The following is a 20,154-nucleotide window of genomic DNA, read 5'->3' on the forward strand; positions in this document are numbered from 1 at the left end:
GATGCAAAGATGGAGTCTTTCATCAACTTAATGAACGAATGAGTGTTAAGTGTGGCAGCAGCATAGCCAAACACACAATTAATTTATCCACATTTTTGATTCAATAAGCTCTAATATCATTACTCAGACAGGACTGCCTTTTTTTCCGAGCTTTTTCAAAAAAAGGTGGGACACGCAAACCAATGAACCACAGGTTCAGTCCCTCTTTTAAACCCATACACACAGGCCTGCTGAGTGGAGATACAGTATCTTGATTTACTGAGAAAATTGTAATCCGTTTTAATCGCACCCTGGGCTGAAATGGAACCAATCTGACCATATTATCCTATCTGTCTCTGCCCATATGGAGTTACAGAGCCCTTATCCCATTCGCTATGCTGTATCCATGGTCCTGTCAGTGGGATGCCGGGGGGGAGGGGGGAGGGGTATCATTGTGCTTACCTTTCCCAGCTATTACATGCTCAGAGGCAAGAAATCTGATTCCTAAAACCCGCTCTCTCCTTTTTTCCTCTCTCTCTTCCTCTCCCTGCACTTTCCCCCCCTTGTTCCGTTGCCTGCTCCTATCATTGCCCCTCTCCTTCTCCCTTTCACTCTACCCCTGCTAGTCCTTTTCTAAAAGTCTTTTTTCCCCGATAATAGCTCAATGTCAAACTCATTCAGAGGACCGTAACTCTCAGCAGGCTGTGTCTTTGGCGGACAGCAGTGCCAGAGGAGCCCCCTGCGTGTGTGATAATGCCATGTTTGACTGCTGAGAAGTTTAGCTGTTCCAGTCCACCGGGGAACGACTGTAAACACTTCCATGTTGAATAATGAAAGAGGTGGCGGCATGGGAAAGTGGTATGTATGCCCACGCCTGTTTGACTCTGTGTGTGATTTTGTGTGTGTGTGTGTGTGTGTGTGTGTGTGTGTGTGTGTGTGTGTGTGCGTGTGTGTGTGTGGGTGTAACAGCAGAAGGAAGAAATAACCGTAACAGGTGTATAACCGGGGCAAAGTGGAAGACAGAGAGACCGCGAGTGAGTGTCCTTACATGTACTTGTGTCTAGAAATTTGTTCGTATGAGACAAAATGTGTCTGCAAGAGAATGCCGACGTCATTACACCCAAAGACGCCTTGGGGGGGACGACAAGTTCCACCACAAAGGGACAAAGCAAGCTTTTGAGCGGTAGCCATGGCAACTGACGGGGAAATAGATAAGTGATTGCCAAGAAAAAACATGTTTAGATTACAGTGTAAAACGCCTTCATTAAAATCATGGACGGCTGCCCTTCGCAGTCCCCCCCCCCCGATAACTGAGGGGCTGATGAGGGGAATCAAAGATAATTGTGGAAAGAACCAAGAAAAGTCACTACCCACAATGGTGTATAAAGCCACAGGTGTAAGCTCAAGGATGAGATGGAGAATGGAAAAAAAAGAACAGTCTATGTCATACACACACACACACACACACACACACACACACACACACACACACACACACACACACACACACACACACACACACACACACACACACACACAAACACACACACGAGCCAAAACATTATGACCATTTGCCTAATGTGCCGTTGGTCCTCCGTGTGTCACCAAAACAGCGCCGACTCACCGAGGCATGGACTCTATGAAACCCCTGAAGGTGTCCTGTGTTATCTGGCACCAAAACATTATCATCAGATCCTTCAAGTCCTGTAAGCTGTGGGGTGGGGCCACCGTGGATCGGACTTGTTGGTCCAGGACATCCCACAGATGCACAATTGGATTAAGATCTGGAGAATTTGAGGGCCAGGCCAACACCTTGAACACTTCATCATGTTGCTCAAACCATTCCTGAATAATGTGTGGCAGGGCACATTATCCTGCTGAAAGAGGCCACTACCATTGCCATGAAGGGGTGTGCCTGGTCTCTAACAATGTTTAGGTAGGTGGCATGTGTCAAATTGACATCCACATGAATGGCCAGACCCAGGGTTTCCCCAGAACATTGCCCAGAGCATCACACTACCTCTACTGGCTTGTCGTCTTCCCACAGTGCATCCTGCTACCATATCTTCACCAGGTAAACGGCACACATGTACACAGCCATCCACGTGATCTAAAAGAAAACGGGACTCATCGGACCAGGTGATCTTCCACTGCTGCAAGGTCCAGTTCCAACGCTCGCATGTCCATTGTAGGCCCTTTGACAGTGGGCTGGGGTCATCATGGGAACTCTGTCTGGTCTGCTGCTACACAGCCCCATACGCAGCAGGGTGCAATTCGTTTTGTGTTTCGACACATTCTTCCAGTAACTATCATTAAAATTTTCTGTGACTTGTGCCAGAGTTGATAGCCTTCGTTACCCTTGTACATCGATGAGCCTTGGGCGCCCAACACCCTGTCGCCGGTTGGTGGTTTGTCCCTCCTTGGACCATTGTCGGTAGATACTCACCACTGCTGACCTGGAGCACCACACAAGCCTTGCCATGTCAGAGATGCTCTGACTCAGTCATCTGGCCATAACAATTTGGCCCAAGTCAAAGTCGTTCAGGTTCTTTCATCCCTGCCTGGTTCTCCTGCATCTAACACGTTGACTACGAGAACTGACTGTTCGCTTTCCATCTAATCTACCCAGACCTTAACATGCACCCTTGTTTGGAGATGATCAGCGTTATTCGGTTCACCTGTGAGTGGTCATAATGTTTTGGCTCATAAGTCATAAGTGGAGAGAGAGAGAGAGAGAGAGAGAGAGAGAGAGAGAGAGAGAGAGAGAGAGAGAGAGAGAGAGAGAGAGAGAGAGAGAGAGAGAGAGAGAGAGAGAGAGAGAGAGAGAGAGAGAGAGAGAGAGAGAGAGAGAGAGAGAGAGAGAGAGAGAGAGAGGAGTCTGAGACAAATGGTATGATACAAACAGGGGTGCGGGTAATGTAGGCTAAAGAAAGCTAAGCCTTCCCTAACTGCTGGCTATTGTGCACCTTATACGGCCATATGCCCAGCTTTTGGACGGACAGTCCAGTTTTTCAGCTCTCAGTCGGGCGTCTAGCGTAACGTCTGGACCGACCCCTATTTGTCCTTGTTTTGATGGTACTGAATAAAAGTCATGTCCGCTCGTAAATATACTCTCGGAGTGCTAGAGTGCACTTTGTTACACTGCGTCTGATTGGCTACTGTGAAAGAAGTCTGTGTTTTAATCGGCTAATGACGCATCAATATTATTATTATTACCCTGCAGGTTATTGGCTGATGTACATGTCAGATCAATGACCTTGTATTTCATTGGTTTAATGTGTGAGTGCTCCCATTAAGTGTTAACGCTGACTGTAAAAATCAAAATTCTGAGATGAAAAACTGTACATATACAGCAACCGAGTGGTGTTAAGAAAATACATCCATTACGAAAAGTGCCAAGGATAAATTTCATGCATTTTCAAGCGTTGCTGTGAGTAGCAAAGGAAAGGGAGCCATTGAACAGCATGCTACAGGTCGCTGAAACAAGTATAATAGTTGATCTAATATTAGCCTTCCCCATCCCCAGCCTCACCCACCGCTTATGGATACAAACGGAATGAAAATGTGAGCACACATTATCATACGGGTTTTTGCCATTCATGTGTAAATCTGCATGGCTAGTGTGTCGGGTAGCAGTGTTCAAGGACATCCTTCAGTGCACTCATCTGTGTGATGATATCTGCTCATTCCACTGCTTCTGGCTGCACTGTGTGTGTGTGTGTCCATCTGTCTGTGTGTGTGTGTGTTTTTAGTATTTGTGTGGGTGTGCATGGGGTGAGGGTACTTGTGTGTGTGCATGTATTTATCTGTGCATAATTGTTTGTGTGAGAATGTGTGTGTGTGTGTGTGTGTGCATGCGTGCACGTATCAATGTGTGTATAAATGCATTTGTGTGAGAATGTGTATGTGTGTTGATGTCCATGTGTGTATGTAACAAAGAGAGTTAGAATGATAGTGTAAATTAAGTGTGTTGTATGCGCTTATGCATGCGTGTGTCTGTGGGTGTGCGCATACCTGTTTGCATATGACAGTGTGAAAAATAGTGTGTGTGTGTGTGTGTGTGTATGTGTGTGTGTGCAAGAACAACTTGTGTACTCACAGGATATTTCTCCAGAGGGTCTGTCAGTAATGCGTCTCCAAATATTGACCGGCAGTACTCTGCCATCTTAGCTTGCTGCTTTGGGCTGTAGCCACACACACACACACACACACACACACACACACACACACACACACACACACACACACACACACACACACAATCCATTTACAACCACAACCAATTCAGACAATGCCTATAATTGACATGAACACATAGCTCCTGTAACAAGCTGTTTAAACTATTAATAGCTGAGTCATACAACCCCCTCCCCAAACCCCAACTGTCTCCTAACGTTTGCACAGCCAGATACAATCAAAGAGGGTGATCGGCCCTTTAAGCTGCAGCGAGTAATCAATGAATCAAAGGAATACAGCTCTCCCCCTGACGTATTGCTCAGGAAATAAATGGTCTGCTGACTTACGAGTCCACGTGGTTCTCAAAGGACAGGATGATGGGGAATGGGGAGGTCTTGAAGGCACATTCTGCAATAGCCTCAATCACCTCCTGGATACACAAACAAACGCTGTTAGCAAAAAGTAATTTCACCATCCCATGAGCTAATCATAGATGATATTTTAATAAACACACCTGATGCAAGGTAATACGTATCTATTAAGACAATGTACTGTGGTAGAATAGAATAGAACAGAATAGAATTCTTTCATTACGGTTGCTCAGTAGGATTCAACAGGCACTTGTATCAATACTGGGAGGACGATAATCCCTGTCCCTCAAACCTTCCATCCATTCCACAAGCCACTTATCCTAATTGGGGTCGCAGGATGCTGGAGCCTATCTCAGCAGTCATTGGGCGGCAGGCGGGGAGACACCCTGGACAGGCTGCCAGTCCATCACAGGGCCGACAAACACATTCACACCGAGGGACAATTTAGTACGGCCGAGTCACCTGACCTACATGTCTTTGGACTGTGGGAGGAAACCGGAGCACCCAGAGGAAACCCACGCAGACACGGGGAGAACATGCAAATTCCACGCAGAGGAAGACCCGGGATGACCCCCAAGGTTGGACAACCTTGGGATTCGAACCCAGGACCTTCTTGCTGTGAGGCGACCACGCTAACCACTGCACCACCGTGCCTTGTATCAATACAGGGAGGATGATTATCCACGTCCTTCAAATCTCAACCCTTCAAATTGTCATCAAAGAAAACATGGTCACAGTCGTATCCGGCAAGATTTCATAGCGGTCAGAGTTGAGCAAGTTAAATAGTGGTTGTTAATGTGAGTGAAAGTAATTAAGTGGTGTGACTGCTGCTGACTACAGCGGAGACAGTTTAACATCGATAGAAGCTTTGCTAAGTTGTCTAAGTCAATTACAAGCCGTTTATGATGGTGTCAGTTCACTTAATGTCTTCATCTCCACTTGCTCTATCTCCGCCAATTAAAAAAAAAACCTTGCCTGTACTCTGCATCTCTATCTTTCTTTTTTCCTCCCTCTCTCTCTCGTTCCCTCTGTCTCCTACAACTCTTCTGTTTCACACCCAATCTAGCTCCATCAGGCTCATTCTACTTCTCGCGTTACACTCATTAAATCTAAATCTACTCCATCAATCAATCTGCACAACTCTCTATGCTACGTCTCCTACATATATAGTACATTTGGGAGTAACGTCTGAGATCTCCATCCAGAAGAAGGCAGTCCTAGGAACAACTATATATCTGATATTGATATTGATATTGATATATTAAGTTTTTGCATCTCAAACTCTCATGAGAATTTATGTCTTTATGCATTGTGCTTCTATTTTTTTTGGGGGGGGGGATTTCCTCCCCTTTTTCCCCCCAGTTTTACCTGGCCAATTACCCCACTCTTCAGAGCCGTCCCGGTCACTACTCCACCCCTTATGCCAATCCAGGGAGGGCTGCAGACTACCGCCTGCCTCCTCCGATACATGTGGAGTCGCCAGCCGCTTCTTATCTGACAGTGAGGAGTTTCACCAGGGGGGACGTAGCGCGTGGGAGGATCACGTTATTTCCCTCCGTTCCCCCTCCCCCCCGAACAGGCACCTCAACCGACTAGAGGAGGCGCTAGTGCAGCGACAAGGACACATACCCACATCTGGCTTCCCACCCGCAGACATGGCCAACTGTGTCTCTGTAGGGACACCCAACCAAGCTGGAGATAACACCGGGATTCGAACCAGCGATCCCCGTGTTGGTAGGGAACGGAATAGACTGCCACGCCACCTGGAAGCCCGCATTCTGCTTCTTTTAAGTGTAATTCTATACATTCCTCTTTCTCAACCTGTCCTTACCTGCTTTATTTTTTTAAGCCACTTTATTTTGTCATTGTACAGGTTACAATGAAACTTGTTTTCTGCATTTTAGCCATCCTAGTGTATAGGTGCAGTTATTGCATTTCTGTCTGCCTTAGTGTGTCTGTCTCTATACATGCAATGATAGCACTAAACGAATCACTGAGCTGACAATTTTCAATATCCAATCAGTTACTTGTCCACTCTCTCTCCTTTCCTCCCCCTTTGTCCTTCAACGATCTGTTTTTTCCTCTGCCCGTCTCTGAACCAACCCCCACCCCACTTCTGCTGCCCATCTTCTCTCTCCTTACATTACCTTGAAGGAGATTTCAGTTGTCATGGTGAAGCCATGGGTGATGACGGGCTCTTCTTCGGTGGTGCGTCCCTTCCAGCAGTCTAGCTCAATGCACCGGCAGCCAGACAGGAGGACCTGCTTGTACATCTCCACAGAAGAGTTCCCCGCAAGCTGGCCAGCTGCACCCGAAAACAGTCAAAATGGAGATAGTCATTCACACACACACACACACACACACACGCACACACGCACACACACACACACACACACACACACACACACACACACACACACACACACACACACACACACACACACACACACACACACACACACACACACTTGTGTTAAAACAAGCAGGAGGCTCAATAAAATAATCATACTCATGTGCAATCATGCATATATATGAGGATGAACCATATTAACACACACACATTAGATATCTGTTGGTGTGCAGTGAAGCTTTTTTTTTTGACTCAATCTAATAAGGTGATTGCTCATTACAGTGAAACATTGGTAGGATTCTGGGGGGGGGGGGAACTGCTACTGCGAGAATTAAAAATGGGACTAGGAACTCCACCGTGTGAATAATACTGTCTGTCAAGTTAAGTGTCCCCGATGGCTAGTTCCACAATCTGCACATTTGAGCAATGAAAACTCAGATTATGTTTCAATTAATTTTCTGTTCAACTTGTTTGAGAAGGAGATGAAGTTGGTTTAACGCTAGATGCTAACTTTGCCAATGTTAGCGTTATCAAAAATAACTAGCGACCCAACGCACGCACACAGAAACAAAAAAAAGACACCTACCTACCTACTTATCTACCAACCCACACACACACACACAAACACACACATATATATATATATATACACCCCCCCTTTCTTCCGATTGTACTTGGCCAATTATCCCACTCTTCCGAGCCATCCCGGTCTCTGCTCCACCCCCCAGCCGATCTGGGGAGAGCTTGCAGACTACCACATGCCTCTTCCCATACATGTGGAGTCACCAGCCGCTTCTTTTCACCTGACAGTGAGGAGTCTCACCAGGGGGATGTAGCGCGTGGGAGGATCACACTACTCCCCCCCCCCAAACAGGGGCCCCGACTGACCAGAGGAGGCACTAGTGGAGTGACCAGGACACATAACCACATCCGGCTTCCCATCCGCAGACACAGCCAATTGTGTCTGTAGGGATGCTTGACCAAGCCAGAGGCAACACAGGGATTCGAACCGGCGATCCCCATGTTGGTAGGCAATGGAATAGACCGTCACGCAACACCTACAAAAACACATATCAACAGCACTTTGGAAACTCTAGTACCGTTGTACATTTACCAGGACAACTGATGTCAACAAAAACATTTCCTCCCACTTTTCAAAACATCATTATTCACATCAGATATGTGATATGTGATGGATACTAGTCTCATTACAATTGCTTTAACTCTATCTGAGGTGGTCACATCTCATCAGCCTGTCACCATTAGCAAAGCAATTATCTTTCTGCATTAACAGTGCTCTACCTGCAGGATGGCAGGAACCGAGACAGACGGATCAGCACTGTGATCTCAGTTTGGGTGGCATCCTCTGCTCGCTCCTTCACTATCATTACATCTTCCTCTCTATCAGACTCTCTCTTTTCTCTCTGTCGCTGCCTGTTTCACAAATGCTTTTGATGCCTCCTCTTTCAAACTCTCCCTCTGTGTGTCTCTTTGGTGCTTACTCGGGCGTTCCCCCGAGTTTAAGTAGTAGACAACCTCATCCAATACATCAGAATATCCTTTTTCTAAATGGGTTGCCGTGTTTTGTGCTGTGTGATACATTGATTTTATTGTTCCCACCGCTGTGAGTGAAACTATAAACCTCAAAAAAAAACAAAAGAAAGTTGCATGAAAAACATTCGTTACTATGACAACTATGGGGTTGCAATAAAATTAGTTTCGGAAAAAAAAAATAGTAATGCACTGTACATGCTATTCAGTGTCCCTTTTGCATATTACAACATAACAATGTGTCAATATGAAAATACATGCAGAAAAGCAGCGTTCGTGAGGAGAAAATCGAGGACCCGTTGTTTGTTTTTCTCGTATCTTTCTCAGGCTATCAGCCTAGCCTATTACAGAAATTCCATTTTTACCAGTGCTGCAGAAATTTGATTCACTCGAAAGATCGGATGCTCTTCAGTTCCCCCCAGAATAGATTTGAATAGATGAATTCTAATATCCAGTGGAGATAAAATGGCCTCTGTTGTGCCTTCTATTCTTGCACACTGCCAGGAGCCAGTCACTGTGACTACCAGTCTAAAGAAATATTTAACTCATGAATATCAATGAACTCAGTCTCATGGTATGACTTGATTGGATAACCTCTCAAGAGGTGATGGAGGAAAGGGGAACCTGATATGCACCAGTGAATTTGATTGACTGACCTGCGAGGTATAACGGTGGGTGTATTCACTTGTGCGACTAATTGTATTTCAAAATAAGCGAGTGAGCTACCCATGCGTATAAACAGGAGGACATGTGTGTGGAACCAGTCAGGAATAAAATTTGACTAAATTGCTTGAATGAATGAGCATAGGAGAAAGAGAGGCACAGACAAAGAAACAGAAACAGAAATAAGGCCAGAAATTCAGAGAAGGACAAAGGGATGCTGCTTACCAATTTTGTGTATGTATTTGACTTGATAATGTGTGGTGTATGTTTTTGCATGTGCACATGTGTGTGTAAATATGTGTGTGTGTGTGTGTGTGGTGGTTGCGTTGAGGTGGATATTCTTCACATTGTACATTTTCCTTTCAGACTGTGTGTGTGTGTGTGTGTGTGTGTGTGTGTGTGTGTGTGTGTGTGTGTGTGTGTGTGTGTGTGTGTGTGGTAGTTGCACTAAGGTGGATATTCTTCACATTGTAAATTTTTCTTTCAGACTGTGTATGTGTATGTGTGTGTGTATATGTGTGCACACACGTGTGTGCGTATGTGTAGACTGCATGCGTGCAGACCGTGTGTGTATATAATATATACATTTGTATATTTGCATTTTGGGTGGCACGGTGACACAGTGGTTAGTGCAGTCACCTCACAGCAAGAAGGTCCTGGGTTCGAACCCCGGGGTTGTCCAACCTTGGGAGTTGTCCCTGGTCATCCTCTGTGTGGAGTTTGCATGTTCTCCCGTGTCTGCGACGGGTTTTTTTCCGGGTGCTCCGGTTTTCTCCCACAGTTCAAAGACATGTAGGTCAGGTGACTCGGCCGTACTAAATTATACTTAGGTGTGAATGTGTGTGTGTGTGTGCATCAGCCCTGTGATGAACTGGCGGCCTATCCAGGGAGTCTCCCCGCCTGCCGCCCAATGACTGCTGCTGGGATAGGCTCCAGCATCCTCGTGACCCCAAACAGGATAAGAAGTTTGGATAATGGATGGATTTGCATTTTGTAACGGTGCACTGGAGATTTGTGTGTGGTTGCACAGACGTGTATACCTGTGAGATACGTATTGTGTGAGGAGTTGATGAAATAGTGGGAGAGGGGCAGGGTCATGTCCTCACTCTGGTCCAGCTTCTCGGGGGGTATGATGCTGTTCTCCTCCCCACTCAGATACCTGGCAAAGCCCTCTACGGATATCTGGCCTGCATGAAAAAAAAAAACACATACACACACATGCACACACACACATCAGTTGATAACACAGGTTCTTCAACATTTTCTTTTTTTTTTTAGGCAGGGACCTAAATTCATAAACCCTTCTGCCCCCCCCCCGATGATTCCTCTTGTTTGTCTTATTTGGATGATTTCTACCCATTCATCACCCCCACTGAATATGATCCTCCATATGAAAAGCACAGTCATCGTTTTCTATTCACTCAACAAATTAAATCACAGTTGTTAATGTATCAAAGTGTTCTTTGAAGTCCGTGCCAGCTTCCTTTGTCGCACGTGTGTTCCACACTTGAATCTTTGGCTCTCTTCTAATCACAGGACTGTAAGCGGTGCCGCTTGGCTTTTCCAAACGGACAGAAATCACCAAGAAAGCATTCCCCCCAAAGCTTACTCTCACGGAGGCTTGAACCCAAGTCCTGTGGGTGAAGGACAGACCTCCTTTCCACTAAGTCGCCGTGACACGCTAAAAAGGCTTATCTAATTTATAGTGAGCTGGAAGTCCTTTTGGCTTATCCAGAATGACCTTGCCTCGGCGTTTCAGTCTCTGAGGTGATGGAAGTTGAAGTTCTTAGCTTTTATTGCCAATCCTCGCCAAAGTACAGGTGGCTAAAAGCAATACATACAGAATAGGCAAGGCAACTTTATTTATTTAGCACATCTTATACACATGGCAGACTCAATGTGCTTCACATAGAAAATAAAATAAAGCATACTATGCAATAAAAAAAGCATTTAAAACGCAATGCAATGCATAAAAAGACATTTAAATTAAAGAATAAAAGAATAAAATCAAAATGTAATGCAAGTTTTACAGCTTTGCAAAAGTCAATGTACAATGTTTGCAGTTTAGCAGAAAGCAATGGCAGAGGGGCGTCCGGGTAGCATAGCGGTCTATTCCGTTGCCTACCAACACGGGGATCGCTGGATCGAATCCCCCGTATTACCTCCTGCTTGGTCGGGCCTCTTTACAGACACAATTGGCTGTGTCTGTGGGTGGGAAGCCAGATGTGGGTGTGTGTCCTGGTCACTGCACTAGCGCCTCCTCTGGTCGGTCAGTCGGGGAGGGGGAACTGGTGGGAATAGCGTTAGCCTCCGACACGTTACATCCCCCTAGTGAAACTCCTCACTGTCAGGTGAAAAGAAGTGGCTGGTGAGTCCACATGTAACAGAGGAGGCATGTGGTAGTCTACAGCCCTCCCCGGAACGGCGGAGGGGTTGGAGCAGCGACCGGGACAGCTCGGAAGAGTTGGGTAATTGCCTGGATACAACTGGGGAGAAAAACGGGGACCCCCCCCCCAAAAAAAAGCAATGGTAAACATAAATCTTCTTAATATGGATTTAGCAGCAGTCATTGTTGAAGCCAATCTCAAATCTTCTGGAAGGTTATTCCAGCTATTTCTTGCATCGTAGTTAAATGCTTCTTCTCCATGTTTTGTTTTGACTCTGGGGACCGGTCCCAGATGACCCGAGGGGTCTAGAGGGTTGATACTGTAAAAGCATTTCTGTGATGGATTTTGGCCCTAAACCATTTAGTGATTTATAGATGAGCAGCAGTGCTTTGAAATCAATTCTCTGACAGACTGGGAACAAATGCAGGGATTTGAGAATTCGTGTAGTGTGTTCATGTTTTTTGGCATTTGTGGGAACATTCTGAACAAGCTGTAGCTGCCCAAGAGAGTTTTTGAGGAGACCTGAAAAGAGACCATTACAATAATCTAACCTACTAGTAAGAAAGACATGGCCATTTTTTCTAAGTCTTGCTGTGTTTTTAAAGTGATAGTAGGCTGATTTGGTTACTGACTTGATCTGGCTGTGGAAATTTACATCTGAATCCATAGTAACACCAAGATTTCTGGCTTGGCTTTTGGTTTTCAAAGACGGGGAGTCAAGGTGTGAGATAACTTTTGGCCTTTCCTCGTTGGCACCCAAGATAATTATCTCAGTTTTGTCCTTATTTAGCTGAAAAAAAATTCTGGCATTATTAGAGTTGTTATTAGCGTTATCTACAAGATCATTAGCAGAACCTGATGTGAGCGGTAGTTAACACCGAGATGGCGTTTTTAAAAAGTGCACTAGTGTCATTGATATACCATTTCTTAACAGTATTTGACTTGATATGGATGTCAGGAATACAGGACATATAGAAGAAAACACAGAAATGTTCAGATAACAAAGGATCAACCATAGAAACATTGGAAATATTGAGACCCTTTGTGATTATCAAATCCAAAGTATGCCCCCGACTATGGTTGGGCCCTTTCACATGCTGAGACAGTTCAAACTTTAAAAACAGTTTCCTGTTTAACAACATAAGACTTATTTGGACAGGATTCGTTTTCAGGAAAATGTCTGAAAGCTAACAATGGTCATCACAGCACATCTGCAACATTACTGAATAGTTCTCTCTCAGCCAACTGTGTCTGTAGGGATGGATGCCCAACCAAGCCACACGGTAACACGGGGATTCGGACGTGGTGATCCCCATGTTGGTAGGCAACGGAATAGACCACTACGCTACCCGGACGCCCCAATTGATATTATTTTTAAGTGTCTTCTCAGTTGGTATTGCCTTATCTAATGTCACTTAGGGCACAATCCACAAGGTGGCGAGTATTGGGGAGGTGGCGAGTATTGGGTCAGATGTACTACTTGCCAAAAGGAATGCGAAGCGGTGCAGTGGCCTCTCGCTTCCTGGTGTAGTGATCGCCACGGGTCCATCGGGACCTTAGCATATGGCCGCTCCTACGCAAATGTATCCGCAGCAGCACCTTCTCGTGATACCTCCTGTTTTCACAGTCTGCTGCGGGGGCGACCGGGTTCCCGGCGGTATAACTGGGTGGGTCAATTGGACTCGTTAGCCTTGGTTGGGAGCCAATCTAGGGGAAGGACAACTTTGATTTCAAACCCGGGTAGATGAAGATCGTTAGCCTTGTCAGGCAGCTCGTCTAGGAGAAGGAAAACTCTTGATTTAAAACCTCCGCTGCCTTGCAGGTATACTCGTTTATGGGCAAGGCTTCGGGAAGAAACCCTGAGGAAACATCTGCATCCGTCTCCACTGTCAGTCGTCTCGCTTAGTCTTGCCACTGGTAGTAGGGGGTCCCGGACGAGAGAGTGGGGTTGATGTTGTGCAACTCTTCCTCACTTTAATCTTCGCGCAAGTCATCAGTCATCCATCACAGGACGACTAGATGGCCCTCGTCACTGCAACGGACGAATAATAACAGGGCACAATCCATGACCGGATAGGTCTAAATGTCACTTACATGCTCCAGTAATAAAATAACCCCACCACAGTGTGTGTGTGTGTGTGTGGGGGGGTACGTTTCAGAAGGGCTTGTGAACAATTAAACAAAGCGTTTTTAGCTTGAGTGATTCCAACTGGAAAGTCTACAGACATCTAGGAGACATGGACAATCTCTTTAACCAACTAAAACCATGGTATGGTCTTAAGGGTTTACACAGTTGTTCAACTGCTTGTCAATAAGCAAGGCTCAGCATGTTAAGTCTGCCTTGCCTTTTAAGTTAAGGAGCGTATATTCCTTCACAGAGTGAACACAGAAAGCCAAATGCAAGCCTCATAAAAGAGCTGTGGATATCCAGCCCCAATTAAATACCAGCCCTCAACCAAGCTACACATCATCCGAACACAAACACACGCACATGCGTGCTCCAGCAAAGCCAAAGAGAAATCCATTCCCCAACAACAGAGGTGCTCAGTGAAACAGCAAAATGCTTATAGCGGCTAACTCCCCAACCCCCACCTCAACCAAGACCCACGGCCCTTCCTCCACCCAAGCACACACATGTACTTGACATTATCCTAAATATGCAAAATGATGGTAGCTCGCCGGGTGCAGCGGGGTCCCCCCGGCCAGTTTATGCTAATTACTGCGGTACCGCCCTCTGCAGAGTTGCTGGGCTAATTAACGCCGGCTCTTTCCTGTGACATCTGAGCTCAGACCCACTCAGCACCTTTCTCCCTGCTGAATGACAGAACCTTACCTACGAACCACACACACGTCCAGTTGTCATCTGTCTGGGTTTGCATGTATAACCCCTCACGATGCAATGCAGGGGAAAGGAACAGTTTTCTACATGCATACGTCTCTCTCTCTCTCACACACACACGCATACGCACACACACATACACATGTGCACGCACACAAGAAAAGAGCAGAAGTTTCCAAAGCCCCAAAGACACTCTGAACTGCAGGTCAGGCCCTAAGCAGCAGTTTAACTAAGCTATGATTAAGTGTTCAATTACAATTAAGGTCACGAATAAACACCTCTGTGCTCTCTGTGGATCTGTTAAGTGAGCGGGGGGCCACAGATGATACCACACGGGCATAACTTTTCAGGTGAAACGTGATGCCAAGTATCTACAGCGGGGGTACAGCAAACATCAACTATGTGGGCTTGCTATCTGAGCCCACTGTAATTAAAAGAAAGAAAAAACAAATCCCTTGGCTTTTGTCCATAAACAAGATCCTGTCTTCCTGAGTAGAAATAGGGTGGAAATGAATTACTTCAGTCTGGATTTTAAGATTGGCAGAGAATCCAAGTAGGGGGGAAAAAAAGTGACTAAAACGGTAAAAATATGTCAGTCCATGTTTGTTCTATCATCTCTGAAGATGGATTTGCCATGAAATGCCACGAGGAAACCTTGATGTAAGTGAATTTAAGTGCCTCCATTTATCTGGCTTCTTCCTTTGACTTGCCTTCATACAACGTCGGCGTTTTTAATAAGGCGCAGAATGAAAGACCCAAGGACAGTGGAAAAGCACTACTCTCCAGAGATAAATAAAGAGTATTATATTCATAACATACCAGACAGAATGAAGGATGGGGTCAGAAAGGGAGGGTAAAGGGAGAAATAAAAAGGATCGGAACTTGTTTTTCCACTCCTCTTCCTGAATAATATAGGGTCCTATGGGGTAGATCTGGGCCACTGCTGTGTTCCTATTCCAGACCACTAACGCAAATGAATGTATGTGTGTCCCTATTTTCTTACATGTGCTTAATATTACAATTCTCCAGGGCACCAACAAACACTCAAGATGTTTTCCCACTTACAAAGACACTTATACATATTTGTATTAGGAAATCCTTTCTTAATATATATATATATATATATACACACACACAAACACACACACATAGTATATATATATATATATCTCAACGCAGATACAGGGAAAAAAGTTTTAATACAGGAAAAAAACTTTTTTTTCCTGTTTCTATGTTAAAATCTGTATTAAAATCTTTTTTCCTGTATCCGTGTTGATATTCCGCTCCTCCTTAGTTGTGCACTCACAACACCATCGACGGTTTCAGAAAAAACGCTATATATATATATATATATATATATATATATATATATATATATATACATATATATATATATATAAATATATGCCTGTACAATTGAATATATAACTTTGCTCATTTACATGTGTGTTTATTCTTTGGCATGTGTGTCCTTGTGTATACTTTGTGGTTGTGTATGTGTATGTGTGTGTATGTGCATGTGTATGCATGTGCATTTTTGTGTGTCCTATTGTGTGTGTGGGTATATGCGTGTGTGCGTGCATGCATGTGTATATGTGCATGTGTATGCATGTGCGTTTGTGTGTCCTTTTGCATGTGTGTCTTTGTGTGTGTGTCTATATGCATGTGTGCGTTCCTGTGTGTGAAGGGAGAATGAGGCACTCTGGACTTGTCCACTGAGCAGATGGCAGCTTCTCCCCTGGCTAGATAAATACTTCACATGGGGAAATCTGTCACTGGGGCAGAGAAGGGCATTCTTCCAGAGAGCCCCACACTCAGTGGTCACACAACATCACAGAAACCTTTGGTAAAAACATCTCATGTGTGCTCAGCTCACAACGCCAAACGGTTATTTTGAATGTGGTTTAAGAGACCGGATACCCCGGAGTTCTTGATGCATGCATGATTTAGCCAGACACACTCAGACAGCCCCCAAAGTAGGCACTCATTAGAGACTATCCAAATGGTCCCTGTGGTTTACTCAAGTCAGAACTGGAGTCATGTGAAACTCTAATTCTCTTGGCATCGACAAAACAAAAATGTTCGCCTGGACCAAGACACACACCTTTTTTGGTAGTGAAAAACATCCTGGTTTAAGGTTTTACAGAAAATACTGGAAGAAAATTAAGATCTACTGAGATAATTCAAGCTATCGAGTTTTCATCTTTTTCCAAAGTGCTATAAGCATATTCAGCTCTTGGGCAAGCAGATACTGGCAAGGACACAATATAGGGTGATGCAAGCACCACCTGCAAAAGCTGCTGGCACAGTGTTAACTTTCCCAGGAAATAACACAGTAAATGTCAACATTACTGTGGACTGCAGGACATTGATTAAGTGCTAGACTACCCGAGCCTGCAGGACCTGACGCTGTTATCTGTGCGTCATTCATACAAACACACTAATAGAGCTTCTTCTCAAGAAGAGGTTTTTTTTTTGATGACTCTGCTACCAATCCATCAAATATTAAAGCATCATCTTGAACAACACAAAGGATGTTGGAGTGAATTCTTCCGATTCAAAGTTGAGTCAACTTTGCCAAACACAAAGAATTTTGGCAGATTTTTTTTTTATTTTTCCCTTAAGAACAAAACATAAGACAATGTTCTGCCTTACGTCTTCAGTTCGTCTGGATTTGGACATTCGACAGTGTCCAGGCCCTGTGGGGCTGTTCAGCAGATGCAGGATAGATGAGGAAGCTGAATACATGAAGGAGCTGACATGATTGATTCAGTCACTAAGTGTAACCTGAAGACTCTGAGAGGGGAGAGGAGAGAGCAGATTAATCACTGCAACTGTGAATTACAATGGGCTGTGATGGAGGAGAAGGAACAGCAGGGGAAACGTGGTCTCCCTGCGTGTGTGTGTGTGTGTGTGTGTGTGTGTGTGTGTGTGTGTGTGTGTGTGTGTGTGTGTGTGTGTGTGTGTGTGTGTGTGTGTGCGCGCGTGCATGCAAAGCAACAGAGTGAGACAGTGGGTTCGCTCTATACCAAAAAGTGCGGCTTCATTTTCGTTGCCACTTGCTATTTGTTGAAGCTCTGCTGGAGCGCAGCCCTCCCCCTCTCACCCCACTGCCATCTCTCTAGTTAGGGATCCAACTCACAAAAACACAAAAAAAAAAAAAAATGCCAGAAGGGTGACTGAGTGAAAAATTGCCATTCTATAGAGTGTGTCTTTGTGTGTGTGTGTGTGTGTGTGTGTGTGTGTGTGTGTGTGTGTGTGTGTGTGTGTGTGTGTGTGTGTGTGTGTGTGTGTGTGTGTGTGTGTGTGTGAGTGTTTTCAGACTCTTAACATTCCTCTCACTGGCACCCTGCTACTTCCTCTCACTTCCTGGACACTATGTTGCACTATGTTGCCATGGTAATGTCCCTTCCGAATTCAAGAGGGGGGGGGGGGGTTAACATTGAAAACAGTTTTCCTCTCTATAAGTGTTTTTCTGCACTCGTGTGTGTGTGTGTGTGTGTGTCTGTGTGTGTGTGTGAGCAAGCATGTGCCTGTTGGGGTTGGGGGTACAGCTTTGCCTCCCAAAACACACTGGCACACAGTCTGCACCTGGACTGACTTGACTCCGCTAGTCAGAAACCCATGAAGAATTCTGATGACCAAGTGTCTGAAGGGGCACTGCTTCAGGATTTCATAAAATATTACACATGCTTATTGCTTGTGTGTTTGTGTGTGTGTGTGTGTGTGTGTGTGTGTGTGTGTGTGTGTACTATAAACATACGCCTGTGCATGCATGTCTGTCTGTATTACACGCACCTGAATAGGTTTAGTGTGTTTGCAATCAGTGCGTGTGTATGCCTGTGTATAAATCCATTCATATCTATTACTGTATTGATGTGCGGTGCCACTGACCTTTCTGCGCCAGCGAGGTATTGGGTTCATATTTGTCGACGAGCACCTGGACCTGCTCTGATTTGAGAGGAGGGTAAAGGATCTCATTCAGGCGAGGGTCCCGCTGTTTGCTGTTGATGAACTCCGTCATCTGTTCCACAGTCAGGTACGGACGACTCTTAGCACCCCTGAGAAAGGGATGAGGAGGGGAGAAGAGAAGGGATGAAACAAAGGGAGTGAAGACAGTTGGGTGGGGAAAAACGACGGCGACCGGGACAGTAGAGGGGGGCCGGAGAATAGGAGGTGGTCATAATGATAGAGAAGAGGGGAAAGGATAGACGATTTTAGCAATGGGGAACCGCGTTTAAAAAATGGAAACGTGAGAGGATGAAAATAGCAAAACAGAGAAAGTGAGGAGGGGCGAGTTAATTAAAGCAGGCGATAAACATAGAGGTAAGTAGGGCCACAGAAGCACAAAGTGGAGGATTAAATATTTTCTCGAGTAAATTATGAGATTTGATTTAAAACGCCTTTCATATCTCTGTGTGTTCTCCAAAATTATCCTCTCAATATCCTCCTGGCTTCTAATGCCGTTTCACTTAGCTGTGATTAAACTCTAGATTTATGACTTTCATCAGCCCTGGTCGGCCCGGCACCCTGCCCCAGCCAATGGCCTGAATCTCTCTGAGCCAATAGGCAAGCTTTAACTCTGTATCAATGGGGCCCACACATCCAAGCTCCAAGGAACCACTGCAAGGGTTATTACAGCACGTTTTGCTACACTATTTAATTTCTTATGAACCCTGTCTGAGGTACAAAAAAAAAGTGCCGAGGCTAGCAAAGGCCTTAAGCCTGCAAAGCCTTGTTGCTATATCAGAGATGACATCCATTTACTTGGCTGTCTTGATGATAAAGCTTTGGGACCTCGGTCTTTGTAATGCCATCTGTAAGTGGTTATACGACTTTCTGACAGGCGGACCTCAGACAGTGAGAGCAGGGTACCAGCTATTCATCTACCATAGTTCTCCACACAGGAGCACTACAGGCTTGCTGCCTTAGTCCCTTCCTCTACAGCCTGTTCACACATGACTGTGTTGCCAAATATCATAACAGCAGAGTGAAATTTGCAGATGGCACCACAATAATTGGGCTGATAAATGACAACAATGGAGATGCCTATAGGAAGGAGGTGAGGGACCTGTCCATATGGTGTCAAGACAACCTCTCCCTAAATGTTAAGAAAACAAAGGAGATAATTGTTTATTTTAGGAAGTCCAAAACGGTTCTAACAAAAGTTTACATCAGCGATGTCCCTGTTAAAATTGTGAAGAACTGGGGCATCCGGGTGGCATGGCAGTCTATTCCATTGCCTACCAACAGAGGGATCGGCGGTTCGAATCCCCGTATTACGTCCATACAGACATAATTGGCCGTGTCTGTGGGTGGGAAGCCGGATGTGGGTATGTGTCCTGGTCGCTGCACTAGCGCCTCCTCTGGTCAGTCGGGGTGCCTGTTCAGGGGGGAGGGGGAACTGGAAACTCCTCACTGTCAGGTGAAAAGAAGCGGCTGGCGACGCCACATGCATCGGAGGAGGCATGTGGTAGTCTGCAGCCCTCCCCCGGATCGGCAGACGGGGTGGAGCAGAGATCAGGATGGCTCGGAAGAGTGGGGTAATTGGCCAGATAAAATTCAGGAGACAAAAGGAGGGAATCCAAAAAAAGAAAGAAAAAAAAGAAATTGTGAAGAACTTCAGATTTTTAGGCATTCAGATGTCAGACTCCCTCCCCTGGTCTCTAAACACCAGTTGCGTCATGAAGAAGTCACAACAGAGACTATACTTTCTGAGATGTCTTGAAAATTTCAGAATGTCTACAAAAACCCCGGTCAGTTTCCACCAGACTACCAGAGAGAGCATCCTTACTGGAGGCATACTGGTGTGGTTTGGCAACCTGACTGAACAGGACC

At 45.3% G+C, this 20,154-nt stretch overlaps 1 protein-coding gene across 1 annotated transcript in view; it reads right to left on the bottom strand.

The window, feature by feature from the left end:
• Positions 1 to 20,154, bottom strand: part of LOC130125085 (1-phosphatidylinositol 4,5-bisphosphate phosphodiesterase beta-1) — a 191,259-nt gene that overhangs the window by 65,236 nt on the left and 105,869 nt on the right. The window contains exons 9-13 of the mRNA XM_056294534.1: positions 18,211 to 18,377; positions 10,131 to 10,277; positions 6,674 to 6,831; positions 4,503 to 4,585; positions 4,079 to 4,163 (exon numbers count right to left, since the gene is read on the bottom strand). Coding sequence (XP_056150509.1) covers positions 4,079 to 4,163; positions 4,503 to 4,585; positions 6,674 to 6,831; positions 10,131 to 10,277; positions 18,211 to 18,377 — 640 coding nt within the window. The remainder of the gene's footprint in view (positions 1 to 4,078; positions 4,164 to 4,502; positions 4,586 to 6,673; positions 6,832 to 10,130; positions 10,278 to 18,210; positions 18,378 to 20,154) is intronic.

This window comes from Lampris incognitus, chromosome 15, assembly GCF_029633865.1.
Source record: "Lampris incognitus isolate fLamInc1 chromosome 15, fLamInc1.hap2, whole genome shotgun sequence".
In the NCBI taxonomy this organism is placed as follows: domain Eukaryota; kingdom Metazoa; phylum Chordata; class Actinopteri; order Lampriformes; family Lampridae; genus Lampris; species Lampris incognitus.